Source organism: Hyla sarda, chromosome 7 (assembly GCF_029499605.1).
Source record: "Hyla sarda isolate aHylSar1 chromosome 7, aHylSar1.hap1, whole genome shotgun sequence".
Classification (NCBI taxonomy): Eukaryota; Metazoa; Chordata; class Amphibia; order Anura; family Hylidae; genus Hyla; species Hyla sarda.
Genome location: NC_079195.1, coordinates 157,447,991 through 157,470,570, shown reverse-complemented (window position 1 = coordinate 157,470,570; position 22,580 = coordinate 157,447,991). Strand labels below are relative to the sequence as shown.

At 43.0% G+C, this 22,580-nt stretch overlaps 1 protein-coding gene across 2 annotated transcripts in view; it reads right to left on the bottom strand.

Annotated features, from left to right (window-relative positions):
* TCIRG1 (T cell immune regulator 1, ATPase H+ transporting V0 subunit a3) overlaps positions 1-22,580 on the bottom strand; it is a 550,359-nt gene that overhangs the window by 229,761 nt on the left and 298,018 nt on the right. For both annotated transcript variants that reach the window (XM_056531100.1, XM_056531098.1), the window contains 4 exons: positions 20,611-20,761; positions 20,249-20,388; positions 20,015-20,172; positions 19,849-19,939 (listed from right to left, as the gene is read on the bottom strand). In XM_056531100.1, the coding sequence (XP_056387075.1) occupies positions 19,849-19,939; positions 20,015-20,172; positions 20,249-20,388; positions 20,611-20,761 (540 nt within the window). The remainder of the gene's footprint in view (positions 1-19,848; positions 19,940-20,014; positions 20,173-20,248; positions 20,389-20,610; positions 20,762-22,580) is intronic.

Below are 22,580 nucleotides of genomic sequence, written 5' to 3'. Positions count from 1 at the left end.
AAAATGGCGGTAGATGCTTGCCAGGTTTTCCGTAATAGACCATCCATTTTTCGATCCATGGGGTCTTTGAGTTGGCATGAATCCTCAAAAGGAAGAGATGTTTTCTTTACAACTTTTGATAATTGGCAGTCTATTTTAGGAATGTCATTCCATAATTCAATGTATTTTTCTTCAAAAGGCAATCTATTTTTTATTTCCCTGGAAATTTGCAATTTCCTTTCAGGGACCTGCCATTCATCCAGAATCATACTTTTCAGATTTTCATGGATAGGAAAAACAAATTTTTTTGCCGGTTTTAATCCGCCAAACATTTGATCCTGGATGGACGTAGGTTTATCAACCTCCTCTAACCCCATAACACCTCTGACTGCCTTGACCAAAATATCAGTATCCTCTGCTGAGAAAAAATATTGTACATTTTCCTTAGGAGGACTTCGCCCTCTTCCACCCCCTTCAATATCTGATCTGGAGACAAGATCATCCTCCTCTGAACCAGATATATCCATAACTTTTGCTCTTTCAGCAGGAGGAGCATATTGAGATGGAACTACGGAGTAGTTACTAGGTGGAAGAGAGGCGGCAGTACAAATTGTATGAGAGGAGGAAGACTGTAATTTTGGATAAATATTAAGAAGCCTGAATTTCTTGGCATTTAAGTGACCTCAAATCCTCAGAAGATCCCAACTTTTCCTCTTGTACCACTTTAGAAATGCATATTTTACATAAGGATTTCCCTTTCTCTGGAATTTCAGTTAGGCATATAATACATTTCTTTTTAGGCTTCTGAGAGGATTCCTCATCTCCCAGAAAGAGAGAAGGGACCCACTAAGTAAAAGAGGAAACATATCTTTGCAGCCCTATGTAAAAAGCAGGAAATATATTACTTACAGAGACCAAAGGAACAGGCTGCTCAGCAGAATCAGCTCTGGAGGAAGCCTGAGAGTCCATGGTTAGAATAGAAACACAGCACAGACACTGTGGAGACGCTGGTTCCCTACCTTTATCTCTGCAGTTTGAATTTTGGCACCCCGTGACGTCACTTCCGGTCCGCCGCATCTCCGCACTGCCGGAACCAAAGTTTCTTTCCCGGTTCCCGGGGGACCACGCAAGCTGCTGCATAAGGACGCAGCCAGCCAGGAAGCGCCACCGGAACTCTGCTACAGCACGCCCGCCGCACAAACAGAGCTCCGGTAACCTCCAGCGACATGCGGCCCCAGAGAAGTGGTAATCCTGCGCGCGTGGCACAGGGATCCCGGGACCAGATGAGGGAAGGCCGCACCAAAGAAAGGAGGCCTTCCCTCCTGTACAGGTACATAAACCCCCTCAGGAGCACCGTAACCTGTACTCCTGGAGGCAAGGGAAAGAGGACCCCCGCGACCATAGGGCTTTCATAGGGGAGGGAAGCAGCAATAGCCCTGGTCCATATCCCCTAGATACATATCCCATACATATCCCCTAGCCCAGGGAAAAAATAAATAGAAAAAATAAAAAAAAGTTTAACCAAAAAATAGGAGCCCCATGAGACTCCGGCTCTGTCCTCGACCTAATAGGAACAGGAAAACACTGGGGAAGGGGTTTCCTGTTCCTATTAGGTCCTATGGGACCATCTCTCATGTGGGCTGTCATGGTGGACGATATGTAAATCATGGCTTAAAAAAAAAATTTTGGCCACTAGGGGCCTCCAGACCGGCTGGGACACCAACAAGTCCAGAGGCAGCATCATGATGACGCATGGACACACTGGATACGGCTCTGTGGCGCCCGGCCTGTCAATCTGCCTGCAAGAAGGCACAGCCGGCGGGAGTGAGCACAGGGTAAGTAAAGACCTGTACTGCTGGTGTGGTGAAAACTCCTGCTTCCTTCCAGATTATGTCAGCTGTGAGGGATGCAGGAGTTTTCGCATAGGCCGACTTCAGCTGTTTTTCCCCAGAGTGCTCCAAGCATCACTGATGCTAGGAATACATGGAGAAAACAGCTGATGTCGGCTGATGCAGAGCACAACATATGTATTATCTCTCTCTATCTATATACATACAAACACACACATATGCTGCCGCTCACTTAGACTGCACCCCGCCGCGCTTACATGTTCGCCCGCCCGCCTCCGCTCACATCTCCCCTAGGGTTAGCAATACCACAACTACCAGTATGCCCTGACAGTGAGGATATGCTGGGAGTTGTAGTTTTGCTAATGCTAGGGGAGATGTTGGCATCTGCCTGCTCACATATGCCCTAGTATTACCAAAACTACAACTCTAGCATGTCTTCACTGTCAGGGCATGCTGAGAGTTGTAGTTTTGTTAATGCTAGAGGAGATGTGAGCAGACAGCATACTGAGTGAGGGAGTTGAGGCATGCACAGTGAGGCCATGCCCCCTCCCTTTAAGAGGCATTCCAGTAAGTGAGCTACAATAAAGGTGTAATAAAAAAATTAAATAAAGGTGCTAGACAAATAAAAATTTGATGTACATCAAGCATGTAAAACTCAAAGGCTAACATGGGCCAGAAAAACAAGGTTTAAGTGTATGTGGGCCGCATAAAAAAAAAAAATGCCCTCCCTGCACAACAACCCATGCCCCCCAGTACAATATCTCATACCCCCCTTCACAAGACCCCATGACCCCCCTGCACAACATCTCATGCCCCCCTGCACAAGGCCCCATGCCCCCCCTGCACAACATCTCATGCCCCCCTGCACAAGGCCCCATGCCCCCCCTGCTCAAGACCCCATGCCCCCTTTGCACAAGATCCCTTGACCCCCCTGCACAAGACCCCATGACCCCCCTGCACAAGACCCCATGCCCCCTTTGCACACCCACCTTACACAAGACCCCATGCTCCTCAGTTCCCCCACATTAGGTGTAACATAGTAACATAGTTCATAAGGTTAAAAAAGAACAGAGTCCTTCAAGTTCAACCTATAACCCTAATAAGTCCCTATTGAGTGGAGTTGATCCAGAGGAAGGCAAAAAACCCTCATACTGGAGGTAAAAATTCCTTCCAGACTCCAAATATGGCAGTCAGAATTAATCCCTGGATCAACCTTCTGTCCCTATAAATCTAGTATACATAACCAGTAATGTTATTACTCTCCAAAAATGCATCCAGACCCTTTTTGAACTCTATTACAGAGTTCACCATGACCACCTCCTCTGGGAGAGAATTCAACAGTCTCACTGCTCTTACAGTAAAGAACCCCCGTCTGTGCTGGTGTAGGAACCTTCTTTCCTCTAGATGTAGAGGATGCCCCCTTGTTATTGATACAGTCCTGGGTATAAATAGATCATGGGAGAGATCTCTGTACTGTCCCGATATATTTATACATAGTTATTAGGTCTCCCCTAAGCCTTCTTTTTTCTAAACTAAATAACCCTAATTCTGATAATCTTTCTTGGTACTGTAGTCCTCCCATTCCCCGTATTACTCTGGTTGCCTGTCTTTGAACCCTCTCCAGCTCCACTATATCTTTCTTGTACACTGGTGCCCAGTACTGTACACAGTATTCTATGTGTGGTCTAACTAGTGATTTGTACAGCGGTAGAATTATTTCCTTGTCGTGGGCATCTATGCCCCTATTGATGCATCCCATGATTTTATTAGCCTTGGCAGCAGCTGCCTGACACTGGTCACTACAGCTAAATTTACTGTTAACTAAGACTCCTAAGTCCTTTTCCATGTCAGTCGTCCCAAGTGTTCTCCCATTTAATACATAATCCCAGCCCGGATTTTTCCTCCCCATGTGCATTACCTTACATTTATCAGTGTTGAATCTCATCTGCCACTTCCCAGCCCAAACCTCCAACCTATCCAGATCCATTTGTAACAGTGCACTGTCCTCTATAGAGTTTACCGCTTTGTGAAAGCCTAACTAGGCTGTGTTTGTGAGAGGGGTGGATGTATCTCCAACCCCTGCACAGCCAGGCGGGACATAAGGGGTTGTGGGCGGGGGCAGGGGTATATAACGCCCCTGTCTCCTATGAGGAGGGCGTTCATGACATTTGCGGACCCCTCCCAACCCTCCCTCTTTTTCTCCATTTCATTTTAAATTCATCCATTATAGGGCATGCCCACTAAAGGCGTGGCCTCGGTCTCGGTCATTGGGCACAATTCAGACCGATATGTTTAAATGTCTTACATAACAAGTAAGTATACCATGGTAATCAAGAGCACGATTGTGTAGCCCCGATCACAAACAGAGTTTAGTGTCATCTGCAAAGATTGATACTTTACTATTCAACCCCTTTGCAAGGTCATTAATGAATATATTAAATAGGACAGGACCTAAGACAGACCCCTGTGGTACCCCACTAGTAACAGTCACCCAATCAGAATTAATAACCACCCTCTGTTTCCCATCATTGAGCCAGTTACTTACTCACTTACACACATTCTCCCCAGCCCAAAACTTCTCATTTTATGCACCAACCTTTTATGTGGAACCGTAGCAAATGCTTTGGAAAAATCCAGATATACGACATCCAGCGATTGCCCCTGGTCCAGTCTGGAGCTCACCTCCTCATAAAAGCTGATCAGGTTAGTTTGACAGGATCGATCCCTCATAAATCCATGCTGATATAGAGTCATACATTTATTTTCATCAAGATATTCCAAAATAGCATCTCTTAGGAAACCCTCAAACAATTTACATACAACCGAGGTTAAACTAACAGGTCTATAATTCCCAGGGTCACCTTTTGACCCCTTCTTAAATATTGGCACCACATTTGCCATGCGCCAGTCCTGGGGAACAGTCCCTGTCACTATAGAGTCATTGAATATTAAAAATAGGGGTCTGTCTATTACATTACTTAATTCCTTTAGAACACGGGGGTGAATGCCATCTGGACCTGGTGATTTGTCTATTTAGATTTTTGTAGGCGGCACTGTACTTCTTCCTGGGTTAGACAGGTGACCTGTAAAGGTAGTTTACCTTATCACACTGTATTTCACCTGGCATTTCATTTTCCTCAGTGAATACAGTGGAGAAGAATTTGTTTAATATATTTGCTTTTTCCTGATCCCAGTTTATAATTTCTTCCTCATCATTTTTTAAAGGGCCAACACTTTCATTTTTGACCTTTTTGTTATTTATATAGTTAAAGGACATTTTTTTTGGGGGGGGGGGGGGTGCAGTACAGTTCCCCCACATTAGGTGTGCAGTACAGTACAGTTCCCCCACATTAGGTGCAGTACCGTTCCCCCACATTAGGTGCAGTACAGCTCCCCCACATTAGGTGCAGTACAGTTCCCCCACATTAGGTGCAGTACAGTTCCCCCACATTAGGTGCAGTACAGTTCCCCCACATTAGGTGCAGTACAGTTCCCCCAGACATACAGCCTTCAACCAGATTAACCCCCTCCCCCCCAGCAGGAATGTAGTACCCCCAGATTAACCCCCTCCCCCCCCCCCCAGTTGGCAGGTAGTACCCCCAGTACCACAGGAGGGGGTTAATCTGGGGGTACTACATGCCTGCTGGTGGAAGGGGGTTAATCTGGGATCTGGGGGTACTACATTCCTACTGGGGGGGAGGGGGTTAATCTGGGAGTATTACCTGCCTACTGGGGGGGGGGGGGGTAATCTGGTGAGCCGCACGAACATATGAGGCCCAGGCCAACGCACTGTTGGCCCGGCAGATAGCGCAGGAGGACAGAGGTAACCGGGACATCCTTGTGTCCTGAAAATATTTTTCGGGACACAGGGATGCCCCGAATGTGACGGGGGCCCCCGCGGGCCGCATGTTTGACACCCATGATGTACATGGTCAGGATTAGGTACTGAGTAATCTATCTATCTTTATATATATAAAACTGAACGGGGGGAATTTATTGTATATAGAGCTGCGCAAGTGTTTTTTTGCATTTTTTTGCGCAAATTTTTATAGAATTCTTTATCACCTTTTCTACAGTTAAGTTTACCATAGAGCATTTTCTACTGTAGAACCAATGTCAGCAGAGCTGCCAGCACAGACCCTGTGATTGCACTGTGATTGGTTGATGAGAGGGTGTGTCTGCTCACTGCACAGATCCCACTGTTTCGCAGCCTCTAGACAAGCACGGACACAGATTTTGGCAAACCCTAACCCTTATGTATTGAGACTGGACACACATCTTTTCAAACCCTAATCTCTCATGTACCCAACTTTTCCAGGACACATACTCTCTCAAGTACCCAGCTTTTCCAGGACACACATCTTTTTAAACCCTAATCTCTCATATACCCAGCTTTTCCAGATTCCTGCAAAACCTATGTTCTCATGTACTCAGCTTTTCCAAATTCCTTTGAAACCTACGCTCTCATGTAATCAGCTTTTCATGATTCCTGCAAATCCTACGCTCTCATGTACTCAGCTTTCCAAGATTCTGTCAAAACCTACACTTATGTACTCAGCTTTTCAAGATTCATGCAAATCTTACACTTATGTACTTTTCCAGATTCCTGGAGCTCTGATTGGTGAAAAGCTATTAAACAATCAGAGCTCCCGGCGGGGATGATGAATTATAAGACCTGTATATAGGAGTTGGCATGCAGCGCAGTGCAGCCGCATGTACAGTTGTATAGTTAATAAATGCGGATTGCAGCAGGTCTCTGGAGAATGATCTGCTGCGATCTGCCCCTCTGCCCTTGGACTACTACACCCATCATGGGACAGAGTCTGTCGCATGATGGGAGTAGTTGTAGTACCGCGGTGCTGCTGAGGGATGGCACTTACACATCCCCCAGCTGCGGGACATTTAGAACAGACTCTGCCCATGATGGGAGTTGTGGTCCAGTGGCTGGGGTGCAGATCGCACCAGGTCATTCTGCAGAGACCCGCTGCGATCTGCATTTATTAACCGTAAAAAGTCAGCAGTACATGCGGCTACATCGCGCTGCCACCGGCTTCTATATATGTAATAGATGTTTCTATGGTTTCCTTCCATGTAAAAAAAAATGATTCATTTAGGAGGCCACTTCCCCATCTGTTTTCCCCCTCTGCTCCTTCCGGTATCTTGGCCCCCACCATCGTGTGAAGACTGAACAAAAGAGACTTGTGAAACAGTTACAGGAAGTGGAGTGCCATGAGGACAAGGCACATTCCTCATGATATTTGAACACTCCCTAAATGCTAGAACATCCCCTAGAAGGGGGTGGGAACTTATGTTAATGACAAAGGTGATATAAGCTTGAAGGATTTGAAATAAAGCCCAGTGGACAGCACACAGAACACTAAAGAACAATGTCTCTGTCTGATTTATTTCTCTATGCTTCGGTATATACATTATGTACAAGAACGATGAGTTAATCTACCACAGATGGCGCCCAATTAGCGTGGGGCCTGGACTATAGGCCTCATGTGCAAGTCGCAATATGCAGACCAGACGGATTGAACAAAGGCGGACGCAGATGGGATTTGATCAACTCCAGGCGTACAGTAGGACATACTTGTACCTAGCCAAAAGTACCCATGTCTCCACTTTGTTTTCTCATGCTGATCTAGCTGACTTGCATGTGACCTAACAGAGAAAGACAGATAAATTCTCGTCCAGCCAATTACCCATGTATAAGATATCATAATGTATCTATCTTACTACCCGAGTGTGTATGAAGTGTGTGTGAGTGAATAAGTGGAATTGGGACTGTTCATTGGGGAGTTGAGTTGCGGAGTACGTTGTCGTAATTAATCATTGGGATGTTTAGGCATCATCAGAATGGTTAGGACAGAGTCATAAATAGATAAGTGATCTAGGACTGATTTGGTGCTGGTCGCCTGGTATAACGTCATAATTAGAGCTTACCTAGGACTGTGGGTACAAGGAATTTTTTCCCGGCAATAGCAGACTTCTGGAACTTGTCCCATTATAACTGATGGAATATGTGATATGTGTCGTCTTGTCTTGTCTTAATGTGTCCATGGGAATTAACTAATTCAGACAAAGAGGGGGGAATAACTTCCCTTCTAATACTAGATCTAATGTATTAGTGTTTTAAAGATATCTCCTAAAAGTAAGGGGTTTTTGAGAGGGTTTTAGTTTGCAACAGTTGGAGGCACCCTAGAGCTGTTGGTTTCTGGTTTTTAGGAGACAGAGGGGGCTAGCTATAGCTGCAGGGGGGGCTTTGGAATGTGAAGGAGAAACCTGACCTCACTTATGGAAATGATATACAGAGAGGAAGTGGGGGAAGGGAATTACACAGAGTTGTATAGAGGGAAAATGCAGTTTGATGGAAAGCATGTGGTGAGTTCAAAATGGAATTGATAAATTGTAGATATTAAGGCAGTTGCAAGTTTGAAATATATTGATGGTTGGTGGGATAAGAAGGTATATATATATATAGCAGTGTAATATACAGTTATATATAACAGCGTGATTCTTGAGAACAATTGTGATTTGACTTAGTTATATTGTAGTTCTCTGAATGGATATAGATAGGCAAAAGAATGTGAGGTGAATAGATAGGCATATGGTGTTGGCTGAAAGTATGATGCAAATATTTAGGTATTGAAGTTAACACCGATGTACAGACATACATTTGTTTATAAACTGGTGATAGGATGGTGAGAATTATCATAATTTCAATTAAGAGAGTCTTTGTATTAAGCAGGGGGGGGAGGAGTGTGAAAATGTTACTGTTTGTATAATATTATGGAGCTAAGAATCCCTTATGGAGTGACACCTTAAGATCATAACCCAGATTTTACCTTTTTTTATTCCATGTTTCTTTCTCTTTCTCCCTTTTTCTCTCTCTCTCTCTCTCCTTCTAGGCTACTAGTCTCTGCCACGTGCTTACTCCTATGGGGGGCAGCCATGTTACCACTCTCAGAAGTGAAGTTCCTCCCCCAGCAGCCATTTTGGCTCCTGCAATTAGTTCTCACCTCCACTCCCCAGCAGCCATTTTTAACACATCTAGTCAATTGGAATATATATGATAAATTAGGAATACACGAAGTATGACCAGTGAATGGATTTAGGTGAAACTGTGTATGTACATGTTTATGTCATAACTACTTGATGATATTTTATTAATCTCTTAATAAGTTTGTTTTCGCAGGAGTGCAAGATGGCTAAAAAAAAAAATGTAAATTTATAAGGAAATGCAATTAACTGTCTGATTATATTATAGGAGTAACGAGAGAAGTTTGGCCAGGGAGAATAAAATAAAACATAAAATAAATGAAAAAGTGATCACTGTTTAATTAATGAATATTACTTTAAGCATTTGAAATCAGCTAATGGTTTATTGATTATAAATAATGCGCATTGAAGATTATTTTTTCCCAATGTTTTAAATAGCTCTGTATATATTTTTATTCTTTTACATTTTAGTTTTGGTGAGAATGTGGGCCCTGTCTGTGTTTGTTGTATGTTGAGTATTTCTGTGTTTGTTGTATGTTGAGTATTTGTAAATGTTGGTATTGTTACATGTGTATGGTATGTCTCCATGTAGGCACTGATTGCTCAAGAATTTTTGAGGAAAGAACAAACTAAAGAAAGACAAAAAGCCAGACTCAAAGGGGTGGTGACCAGTGACAGAGGAGTGGGAGGAGAAAGGCGGGGCTTATAGGAAGATTGACAGAATAGCCTTGGTCTAATGAAACACAGTTAAATTAAATTGAAGGAACTACAAATCTACTGTTTAAACTTGAATGTGTTATAGTACCTGCATACACAACGTGATATACCTATACATTCTACATTGTATTTATTTGAATAACATCAATTTTAAGTGGATAACTTTATAATGATATTTAGTTTAATATGAAGATGCTGATTGTCTTGAACTTATAAGATTAAAAAATAAATAAATAAAAAATTTCAAGAGCCATGATAGGATATCGGAGAATCCATGGTTAATGCTGAGTCATAAATGTAAGTTTGTTCTAAGTAATGTAAAGATGTAATACATAAGACAGGATATATGGTGAGCACACGCAGAATGAAGTTCTACTGCAATAAACCACTCGATCTGAGCTGGTGGTTCAGAGAAGTAGAGTTGAAGGTATTCACTGAGATGTGTAAGATATCTGAAGGTATGACACAATGAGTACGGGTACACTTTAATTACCGCCTACAAGTATGGGCCTATTGACGTGAGAGTGTTCTTGAATCCCTGAGCGAACCAATCTGTAGTTTGTAATTCAAGTATTCAAATTCCGAAAGCTGCCAGAGAAAGTGGCCATTGTAAAGATCAGAGACACATGAAGGAAACAGCCCCAGAAGCCAAGGTGACTGAATGGTGAAGGAGGCTGCCAAGGCTGCAGCGCTCCTGTTCCCCCACAATGATGGTACAAAGTGTACAGGTGAATGGGCAATGTGGAATTTTCTGGTTAGGTCTCTTGCAGGAACCAGCTATGCATGCTGAGACCAATGGAAGAAGAAAGGTGGTACAGAGCAAAGACGGCATCCTGAAAGAGTTGGTAAGAAAATGTATGTGCCAGCAGTCTTGTACCCCATGGTAACATATATGACCCTATACACTAAGCAGAGGGGAGCTATGTGCATAGTAATTAGAGATGAGCGAACTTACAGTAAATTCGATTCGTCATGAACTTCTCGGCTCGGCAGTTGATGGCTTTTCCTGCATAAATTAGTTCAGCTTTCAGGTGCTCCCGTGGGCTGGAAAAGGTGGATACAGTCCTAGGAGACTCTTTCCTAGGACTGTATCCACCTTTTCCAGCCCACCGGAGCCCCTAACTAACTGAACTAATTTATGCATGAAAAGTCATCAACTGCCGAGCCGAGAAGTTCGTGACGAATCGAATTTACTGTAAGTTCGCTCATCTCTAATAGTAATGTCAGTACATTGGGTCGCCTTAGGATTCAACAATGCAGAAATAAGGTTTGTACAGATGTCATCATTTACATATGACCTAGGTAAAAACAATAAAGGTACCTGACCAACACACTCCATAAACATCTTACCTGTTTCAGAGAATATGAGTAGACTTCATCCAACTGCCTGGGGTAGGTCAATATCACCTTGTCTAATTGTACTGATCCTGCAACTCTCAGCATGCCCTTCGGCTGCCTGGGCATGATGGGAGTTGTAGTTTTGCAACATCTGGAGGCACACTGGTTGGGAAACATTGTCTGTTTCCTAACTCAGTGTTTCCCTACTTGTGTGCCTCCAGCTGTTGCAAAACTTATAGTTTTGCAACAGCTGGAGGCACGCAAGTAGGGAAACACAGTTAGGAAACAGACAATGTTTCCCAACCAGTGTGCCTCCAGATGTTGCAAAACTACAACTCCCATCATGCCCAGGCAGCTAGCCGAAGGGCATGCTGAGAGTTGCAGTTTTGCAACAACTGGAGGAGAACAGTTTTGAGACCACTGTGTAGTGGTGACCAAACTGTAGCCCTCCAGATGTTGCAAAACTACAACTCTCAGCATGCCCAGACTGCCAAGGCATGCTGGGAATTGTAGTTCGGCAACATCTGAAGGGCCAGATTTTACAGAACTACAACTCCCAGCATGCACTGACAAACCGTAAAGCTGGAGGCGCACGGGTTGGGAAACACTAAGTAACAAACTCTGTGTTTTGCAACCAGTGTGCCTCCAGCTGTTGCTTAACTACAGCCCCCCATGATGGGAGTTGTAGTTTAGCAACAATTGGAGTCTCCCAGGGGAGAGCACAAAAAATGTACTAACCCATATTTCTTGTTTTTCTTTTCTTCTCATTTCAGATTCGTGAATGCGGAGGACTACATCAGATTCAGTGGACTGTGACGATGACCAGCATTTTTTTTTTCAATAAAATGGTTAACGAAGGCTGTGGGGGAGTGTTTTTTTTTTTAAATAATTTTTTTTTCAATGTGTCCGTGTTTTTTATAATTGAATTTTCAGGGTCAGTAGTGGAAGCCGTCTTATAGACAGAATCCATTACTATGCCAGGGTGTAGCGTTAGCCCCAAAATCAGCTAGCACTAACCTCCAAGTTATTGCCCTGGTACCCACCGCCACAGGAGTGCCAGGAAGAGCCAGTAACAACAGACCCGGAGTGTCAAATATGGCGCTCCTGGGCCTAGGCGGTAACAGGCTGGCGTTATTTAGGCTGGGGAGGGCCAGTAACAATGGTCCTCGCCCACCCTGGTAACATCAGGCTGTTGCTGCTTGGTTGGTATTTGGCTGATACTGAAAATAGGGGGAACCCTGTGCGTTTTTTTTTATAAATAAATACATTAAAATAAAATAAAAACATGTGTGGTTCCCTCATTTTTTCAGTAAGAGCCAGATACTAACCAAGCAGCAACAGCCTGATGTTACCAGGGTGGGCAAGGACCATTGTTACTGGCCCTCCCCAGCCTAAATAATGCCAGCCTGTTACCACCTAGGCCCAGGAGAACCATTTTTTACGCTCCGGGCCTGTTGGTACCAGCTCTTCCCGGAACCTCTGTGGCGGTGGGTACCGGGGTCATAATTAAAGGTTAGCACTAGCTGTTTTGGGGGCTAACTCTGAGCCCCAGCTTAGTAATGGATTCTGTCTACAAGACGCCTTCCACTACTAAGCCTGAAAATTCAATTATAAAAAACCCAACACATTGAAAAAAAAAAATGTTATAAAAAAAACTCCCCACAGCCCTCGTTAACCCTTTTATTGACATTTAAAAATAAAAAAAATAAACTGTTCATCGTCACAATCCACCAAATCTGACATAGCCCTCCGCAATCACGTATTTAAATTTCGAAGAATAAAAACAACAAAAAGTTTAGTACATTTTTTTGTTTCCAAACACCAGCAAAAATGCTAGAAAAAACGCTAGAAAAAAAAGGCAAGAAAAAATGACAAAATGCAGGAAAAGCTGGGACAGTTTTTCTGGCATTTTTGCTGATTGGCAAAAAACCTCAATGGAATCCTGGCCTCCAAGCAATAGAACAAAATCCCTACGTCCACTTTTCCTGTTAGGTAGAGAAGGAGTGTACGGTAGAGCGAGGGGTGGGGGTGGCGTTTCTATATTTGCATAAGATTTATCAAAGGAGTGAACAGCCTTAAAAAATTCTGAGCAAGAGTGTACAATAGACAAGCAGTGTAAAGGGGTAGAACTGTATCTACAATAGACACACACGTTGGGGGGGATTTATCATTATGTATGTGTGTGTGTTTGTTCCAGCATCATGTCCAAACGGCTAAAGACATTAACATGAAACTTGGCACACATGTTACTTATATGTCAACAACAAACATAGGATAGGTGATTTAACCCTTACTCACCCCCAATTGCCAGGGGTGGGGTTTATGTTTAAAGTCCAATACAAGTCAATGGGAAATATATGTTACTGCATAACTTCCAAACGGCTGGAGATATTTCGTTAATACTTGATCACATGTTACTTATATGTCCACTTAAAATATAGGATAGTTAATTAAACAAACCTTTAGCTATCCCCATTTGTGAGTGTCTGGGTTTTTGTTTAAAGTCCCATGCAAATCAATGGGAGATGTACGTTCCCACATAACTTCCGTACGGCTGGAGATATTTCAATACCTGGTACACATATTACGTGTCGGGATAGGAGGACAGAGGCAGGAGGACCGAGGCAGGAGGACCGGGATAAGACAACAATATATTATGAGGATGGGATATGAAGTCAAAAGCTTCCTCCTTTGTTTATTTTTCTCCCCAACGCCGGGTATTAAGCTAGTAACTATATAAAACTCAGCATGTGTGTGTGCATGTATGTATGTTTATGTTCCAGCATCACTTCCAAACGGTTAAAGATGTTGACATGAAACTTGGTACACAACAACAAACAGAGGATAGATAATTTAACCAATTCCCACCCCCATTTGTGAGGGTTGTGGTTTTTGTTTAACCTATTCAGGACGCAGGGCGTATGCATACGCCCTGCATCCTGAGTATTTAAGGACATCGGGCGTACAGGCACGCCCGTGGGAAAAGCCGGCCGGGGACCGGACAGGATGCCTGCTGAAATCATTCAGGTCTCCGTTGACCCGGAAAATAAGGGACATTGGGGGAGTCCAAGACATCCCCCATCCCCCTGAAAGGATAGGTGGATGGGGTGCCACCCCTCCTATTGGTCTGTCAGCAGATGGGGCGGGGGGGGGGGGTTAAAGTTTAGTTCCCCCGTTCTGCCCACCCACGGTAGTCAGGGCAGAATGGGAGGAACTGTCGTGTGACCAACGGCGGCGGTGGAGGTCCCTCCCTGGTGCGGAGATAAGGTCCGGCAATCCTGCTGACTACAGAAGCCGGTGAGTTGTTGCCTAGCAACATCTGGAGGGCTACAGTTTGGAGTGGTCTCTAAACTGTAGCCCTCCAGATGTTGCAGAACTACAACTCCCAGCATGTCCAGACAGCTGTTTGGGCATGCTGGGATTTGTAGTTTTGTAACATCTGGAGGGCCAGAGTTTGGAGATCACTGTGTAGTGGTTTCTAAACCGAGGCCCTCTAAATCTTGCAAAACTAAAACTCCTAACATGCACGAACAGCAAACGGCTGACTCGCCATGCTGAAAGTTGTAGTTATACAACAGCTGGAGGTACGCAACTACATCTCCAGCATGCCCTTCGGTGACCAGTACATGCTGGGAGTTGTAGTTTTGCAACAGCTGGAGGCACACTGGTTGGAAAATACTGAGTTAGGTAACAGAACTTAACTGAAGGTTTTCCAACCAATGTGCCTCCAGCGGCTGCAAAAGTACAACTCCCAGTATTCAAGGTCTGTCAGTGCATGCTGGGAGTTGTAGTTTTGCAACAGCTGGAGGTTTGCCCTGAGTACATTCACACAGGTGGGTTTACAGTGAGTCTCCTGCTTCAAGTTGGAGCTGTGGCAAATTTTCCGCTGCTGCGCAAACTCCTAGCGGGAAACTCACTGTAAACCCGCCCATGTAACTGTACCCTAAAAACATTGCACTACACAAAATAAAGGGTAAAACACTACATATACACCCCCGTAAACTGCCCCCCCCCCCCCCCAATAAAAATGAAAAATATATCGTACGGCAGTGTTTCCAAAACGGAGCCTCCAGCTGTTGCAAAACAACAACTCCCAGCATTTCCAGACAGCCACTGACTATCCAGGCATGCTGGGAGTTTAGCAACAGCTGCAGGCATCCTGTTTGGGAATCAATGGCGTAGAATACCCCTTTTTTTTTTTTTTACACTAACATGCTGGCGTTGCCCCATAATTTTTATTTTCACAAGAGGAAAGAAAAAAAAAAAAAGACCCCCAAAATTTGTGATGCAATGTTTCTCCTGAGTACGGAAATACCCCATATGTAGGTGTAAAATGCTCTTCAGATGCACAACAAGGCTCAGGAGTGAGCACTATGTACATTTGAGGCCTAAATTGGTGATTTGCACAGGGGTGGCTGATTTTACAGTGGTTCTGACAAACGCAAAAAAATAAATACCCACGTGTGACCCCATTTTGGAAACTATACCCCTCATGGAATGTAACAAGGGGTGTAGTGAGCCTTAACACCAACAGGTCTTTGACAATTTTTTGTTAAAGTTTGATGGGAAAATGAAAAAAAAAATTGTTTTAACTAAAATGCAGTTTTTACCCTAAATTTTTCATTTTCGCAAGGGACAATAGGAAAAAAAAGCCCCCCAAAATTTGTAACTCCATAGAACATACCCCACATGTGGATGTAAAGTGCTCTGTGGGCAAACTAGAATGCTCAGAAGAGAAGGAGCGCCATTGGGCTTTTGGAGAGAAAACTTGAAGGCCATGTGTGTTAACAAAGACCCCATAGTGCCAGAACAATGGACCCCACCCACATTCATTTGCACAGCCCACTGTTCTAAAGATCTGTCAAACGCCAGTGGGGTGTAAATGCTCACTGCATCCCTTGTTAAGTTCTGTGAGGGGTGTAGTTTTAAAAATGGGGTGACATGTGGGGGGTACACTGTTCTGGCACCACGGGGGCTTTGTAAACTCACAAGGCCCCCAACTATTCCAACCAAATTCTCTCTCCAAAAGCTCAATGGCGCTCCTTCTCTTCTGAGCATTGTAGTGCGCCAGCAGAGCACTTGACATCCACACATGGGCTATTTCCATACTCAGAAGAAATGGGGTTACAAATTTTGGGGGGTATTTTCTCCTATTACCCCTTATAAAAATTTTAAATTTGGGGAAAAAAACTGCATTTTAGTGAAAAAAAAATATTTTTTCATTTACACATCCGACTTTAACGAAAAGTCGTCAAACAACTGTGTTGAAGAATCTGTAGAGAAAAGAAAAGAAAGGACCGACGGACGGCGCCTCGTGTATTTACCCTCAATAGATCGGGTGGTGGGTGGGGGGGCAACCCCACGGGGCTTATAGATGGCCGCTCACCTTGAGATCTATGCAAAAAAGCATATCACCCACGATATAATCTGGGTACTGTAGTATGAGTCGCTGCTATGCCGATGGGTTGCAGGAGGAAACAAGTCATCCTGGGAGTCAATATTAGAAGTAGAGCAGGAAAAAACCCTCAGGTATGGCGCTGCAGACTCTTGTAGACAGATGAGGCGGATGCCAAAGGTAATAGGAAAGTCCTCAGCAGGACATTTTATTAAAAAAACAATAAAATGGACAAGATTACGCGTTTCGGGAGGATCCCTCCCTTCCTCAGATCAGGATAAGGACAGTACAACAATAGCAGGTTTATATGGCCCAATAATGGGCGCCAAAAACACATGGGAGGAGTAACAATCCAAACTTGAAAATCAAAGTACAGGAACAGAAACAGCACTTACATATAATATACAGTATGAATATACATTAGGAAGCAATACAATTACAAATTGTGGTAATATAAGGTCAGGTTATGTGTTGGACCATGACTAGCAACTGCTGGAGAATCGCAGTGGGCCGGAAGCTGTCACCCGCAGCATGTGAACAGTGTAACCAAGGCACTTCCTGTGTGAGAAGCACGTCAATAGCAGTGAGCTCTGAAGCCGGGCTGGTTGCCTTGGACGCGTTGCTATGCTAGGAGGTCACATGGTCAGCTCTCTACCAATCAGCTCTGAATGTGGTTTCTCCTTACTTGTGAATCCTTGTGGATCCTCCCGAAACGCGTAATCTTGTCCATTTTATTGTTTTTTTAATAAAATGTCCTGCTGAGGACTTTCCTATTACCTTTGGCATCCGCCTCATCTGTCTACAAGAGTCTGCAGCGCCATACCTGAGGGTTTTTTCCTGCTCTACTTCTAATATCAAACAACTGTGGGGTGTTAAGGCTCACTGGACCCCTTGTTACGTTCCTTGAGGGGGTGTATTTTCCAAAATGGTATGCCATGTTTTTTTTTGTTTTTTGCTGTTCTGGCTTACTAAATGTGACATGCCCCCCAAAAACTATTTCAGAAAACTCACTCTGCAAAAACCCATTGTGGCTCCTTCCCTTCTGAGCCCTCTAGTGCACCCCCAGAGCACTTGACATACACATATGAGATATTTCATTACTCAAGAGAAATTTGGTGTACAAATTTTAGCGGGATTTCTCTCATTTTACCCCTTTTAAAAATAAAAAAACTGGGTCTAAAAGCACATGCGAGTGTAAAAAATTAAGATTTTGAATTTTCTCCTTCACTTTGCTGCTATTCCTGTGAAACACCTAAAGGGTAAACACACTTACTGAATGTCATTTTGAATACTTTGAGGGGTGCAGTTTTTTATAATGGGGTCATTTATGGGGAATTTCTAATAGGAAGGCCCCTCAAATCCACTTCAAAACTGAACTGGTCCCTGAAAAATTCAGGATTTAGAAAATTTTGTGAAAAATTGGAAAATTGCTGCTGAACTTTGAAGCCCTCTGATGTCTTCCAAAAGTAAAAACATGTCACCTTTATGATGCCGACATAAAGTAGACATATTGTATATGTGAATTAATATATAATTTATTTGGGATGTCCATTTTCCTTAAAGGAGAATGTTTCAAAGTAAAAAAAAATGCAAAATTTTCATCAAATTTAAGAATTTTTCACCAAGAAATGATGCAAGTATTGACGACAATTTACCACTAACATAAAGTAGAATATGTCACGAAAAAACTATCTCGGAATCAGAATGAAAAGTAAAAGCATCCCAGAGTTATTGATGCTTAAAGTGACAGTGGTCAGATTTGCAAAAAAGGTCTGCATCCTTAAGGTGAAAATGAGCTGCGTCCCTAAGGGGTTAAAGTCTCATGCAAGTCTAAAGGAAATATAGGTTACTGCATAACTTCCAAATAGCTGGAGATATTTCAATAATATTCGGTCACGTTACTTATATGTCCACAAAAAATATAGGATAGTTAATTTAACCCTAACCTACTATCATTTGCGAGGGTCAGGGTTTTTGTTTAAAGTCCAATTTGAATCTATGGGAAATGTATGTTCCAGCATAACTTCCGTATGGCTGGAAATATTTCGATAATATTTGATCACGTTACTTACATGTCAAATATAAATATTATATATTTTTTTTATTAACCCTCTAACCTACCCCCTTGTGTGAAGGATGGGGTTTTTGTTTCAAGTCCCATACACGTATATAGGTACATATGGTGCCTTACTCCACAAGCTCTGCCCTGCATCTTCTGGTAATTGCATCAGTCCAGCTGGCAAGCCACACCCTCACCACATTCCATGCCCCATCTTGCAAAGACACACCCACCCTTTAAGCAACACACCTTTTAATTTCAGTTTACAATATCTTTACCACAACTCAGCCCCACCTGAGGATACGATAAAAGCATTAGATATGGGAACGGGATAGGAGGACGGGATATGGGGTCGGAATATGAGGACAGAACGGGATATGAGGTCACGATAAGGTAGGAAAAAACTGGGCAGTGCCAGGTATATATATATATATATATATATATATATATATATATATTTATTAGGGATCGCCCGATATCGATTTTTTAGGGCCGATACCGATAATCTGTGGAGGATAGGACCGATAGCCAATAATTTATACCGATTCCGGTTTAAGTTATCGGCTATTTAGCCCCCCCCCCCCCCGATTTTTCCCCCCGACACAACTGCTGATGATTTATCTAAAGCGGGCGCTTTAAATCAATGAACTGCAGCAGCTTTTGCGATGCGATAGGCTGCCGCCGCCACCCGCTTCTCTCCCCCTGCCTGTCCGGGGGTCCTCCTGAGTCCTATCACCGCCCCCGCACCCCCCACCATGTCGCACCCCCCACCGTTTGCGGTGCGGGGCATTATCGGATTATCGATACCGATAACGCCCAAAATCGTGAATATCGGCCGATAATATCGCCCAAACTGATAATCGGTCGATCCCTTATATATATATATATATATATATATATATATATATATATATATATATATAAATATATATATATATACATACATATATATATATATATATACACACACACACACACATACATACATACACACACACACACACACACAGGCATATATATATATATATATATATATATATATATATATACACACACACACACACACACACACACACATTTTTTGGGGATCTGACAAGTACGGTTTAAACTCTTTCACTGTATTTGCAGCGACCAGGTCTGCTAGAAGGCTTTTTCATTCGATTCCTCTCAGTAAAGTCATACTCCCTTATATATTGCTTTTAAACCTTTGCCACTCTAATGTCCTCTTGTGGTAGCTTTCCTTTTTTTAACCCTTTGCCGCAAATGGATGTTCTTTAACGTCCATCTGTGGTTGCTGCTGGGACTCCCCGCGATCTCCGCAGCAACACCCTTTGGATAGGAGATAAGATATCTTGGGGCAGAGCAATAAAAAATGTTTACTAAGGAGTAGACAGCCCTTGAAGGGAATATGTCAGCTCTATATGACGTCAGAGCTGAAGGGTCAAGGAGGTGGTGCTCAACTGCTTCATGCATACATATTACACAAAAAGCATGGAAGTTGTTCTTACCGGATCAATGCCAAAAGGGTATACTGCGGTGAAGACACCAGTAATGTTGGGATCCAATGGAGCAGGTATGGAAGTATTCAAGAACTCAGGTCTATGATTTAGAGATTTATAGATAGTTATAAGCAGCTCAGACACTTGGGAAGGTAAAGATAAACTGAATACTTACGTCCAGTTCTTATCATTTGCCATTGCAGCAACACTCCAGGCTGAAGGAAAAATTACAGTTGCTCTGCTGAAACACTCATTGTACACAAATCCTGTGTATACAGATAAAAATCCCATCAAGAGAATTAAGTAACGGCCACCAAAGCACATGGAAATAATCTGAAAAAAGAGCAGTTAAAGATAAATCAGAGGTATTGACTAGGCAGTAGACACTTCCCATGTTGCTTCCACTTACCTCATTTTCTGGGTTTTTAAGGTTTGGACTGTTTTCACCAAGAACCAACCAAAGGGCAAATAAAGACATGAGGAGTCCATGGCCTATGTCTCCAAACATAACAGCAAACAGGAATGGGAATGTTATAACTGTGTAAAGAGCTGAAATAAGAAGAAGGAACTTTTTTTAAACAAACATTACCCAGTGGTCTAAAAAGGAAACATAAATAAATAAATAAAATGGAGAGTACAAAAATCTTTTTGGTGTCCAGATTTTATACACCTCTGTACAGACCTACTTCATATCAGTCAGTTCAGTTCCCATCTATATAAAAAACTACTATATAACAACATCTTTAAATCTAATCAATGAAATATACTTACCAGGGTTGACTTCTTGGTAACTCGCTACACCATATGCATCCACAATTTCTTGAAATCCAGAGGTAAACTTATTTGTGCGAATTAAGGTTGGAGGACTGATAGAACAAGGAATCCTCTGACAAAATGATTCTCCACCTCCACCAATGTGCGCCTAGAAATGCAATCTTTGTGTCATCAATGCAAGCAGGTTCAGATATTCGACTTATCCGTTTAAAACACAAAACAAAAATGGTCAATATGTGCTTCCAAGAGTGCATTTACATCAAGGTTAGTGCCTCTGAGGCACAGATACATTTGCAGTAGCTCAAATTCTTCTGCCAACGTAACAATGCTCGGATTAATACGGACCCTATTCAATCCAATGATCTGATCATTGTCACTCAATGACAATGTTTTGGTCATTTCCAAAGCGCTTTGACAGACCCCGATTTTTTTTAGTCCAAGTCAAAAAGTCAGATACAAGGTTTGGGTCATTGGATTGAATGGGGTACCTGATGATCTGAGCACTGATACATTGGCGGCAGAATTTAAAGATTACCAATTCAAAGAGTCACCAAATAAAACTTTTAATAAAGTGTTCCTTGTGTAAATAGCAGACACTCTCTAATTCATTTGCTTTTAAAATCATTAACATAAATATGTTTAAAATGTAAACACAGCTATGAGGAGCGATTAAAGGAGTTACAATTGTTTAGTCTTGAGAAGAGACGTTTAAGGGGGGATATGATAAACGTATATAAGTATATTAATGGCCCATACAAAAAATATGGAGAAAAACTGTTCCAGGTTAAACCCCCCCAAAGGACGAGGGGGCACTCCCTCCGTCTGGAGAAAAAAAAGTTTAGTCTCAAGGGGCGACACGCCTTCTTTACCGTGAGGACTGTGAATTTATGGAACGGTCTACCTCAGGAACTGGTCACAGCAGGAACAACTAACAGCTTTAAAACAGGATTAGATACATTCCTGGAACAAAATAAGATTAATGCTTATGAAGAAATATAAAATCTCATCCCTTCCCCAATATCGCGCCACACCCCTACCCCTTAATTCCCTGGTTGAACTTGATGGACATATGTCTTTTTTCGACCGTACTAACTATGTAACTATGTAACTATGTAATAGAAATAACGGACACTAGGAGGCTCTGTTCTGTATCCTGTCACAATTAATACAGTGAGTTTGGTCTCCTAGAGAGCTGGCAGGAGACCAAACCCGAGAAGTGCTTCTCTGCGCTGAGCTTGATTGACAGCTGCACAGAGCCTTACTGAAAGCGGCAAAGAGCTTCACTGAAAGCTGCAAGGAGCCTCATTGAAAGCTGCAAAGAGCCTCATTGAAAGCTGCAAAGAGCCTCATTGAAAGCTGCAAAGAGCCTCATTGAAAGCTGCAAAGAGCCTCATTGAAAGCTGCAAAGAGCCTCATTGAAAGCTGCAAAGAGCCTCATTGAAAGCTGCAAAGAGCCGCATTGAAAGCTGCAAAGAGCCGCATTGAAAGCTGCAAAGAGCCGCATTGAAAGCTGCAAAGAGCCGCATTGAAAGCTGCAAAGAGCCGCATTGAAAGCTGCAAAGAGCCGCATTGAAAGCTGCAAAGAGCCGCATTGAAAGCTGCAAAGAGCCGCATTGAAAGCTGCAAAGAGCCGCATTGAAAGCTGCAAAGAGCCGCATTGAAAGCTGCAAAGAGCCTCATTGAAAGCTGCAAAGAGCCTCATTGAAAGCTGCAAAGAGCCTCATTGAAAGCTGCAAAGAGCCTCATTGAAAGCTGCAAAGAGCCTCATTGAAAGCTGCAAAGAGCCTCATTGAAAGCTGCAAAGAGCCTCATTGAAAGCTGCAAAGAGCCTCATTGAAAGCTGCAAAGAGCCTCATTGAAAGCTGCAAAGAGCCTCATTGAAAGCTGCAAAGAGCCTCATTGAAAGCTGCAAAGAGCCTCATTGAAAGCTGCAAAGAGCCTCATTGAAAGCTGCAAAGAGCCTCATT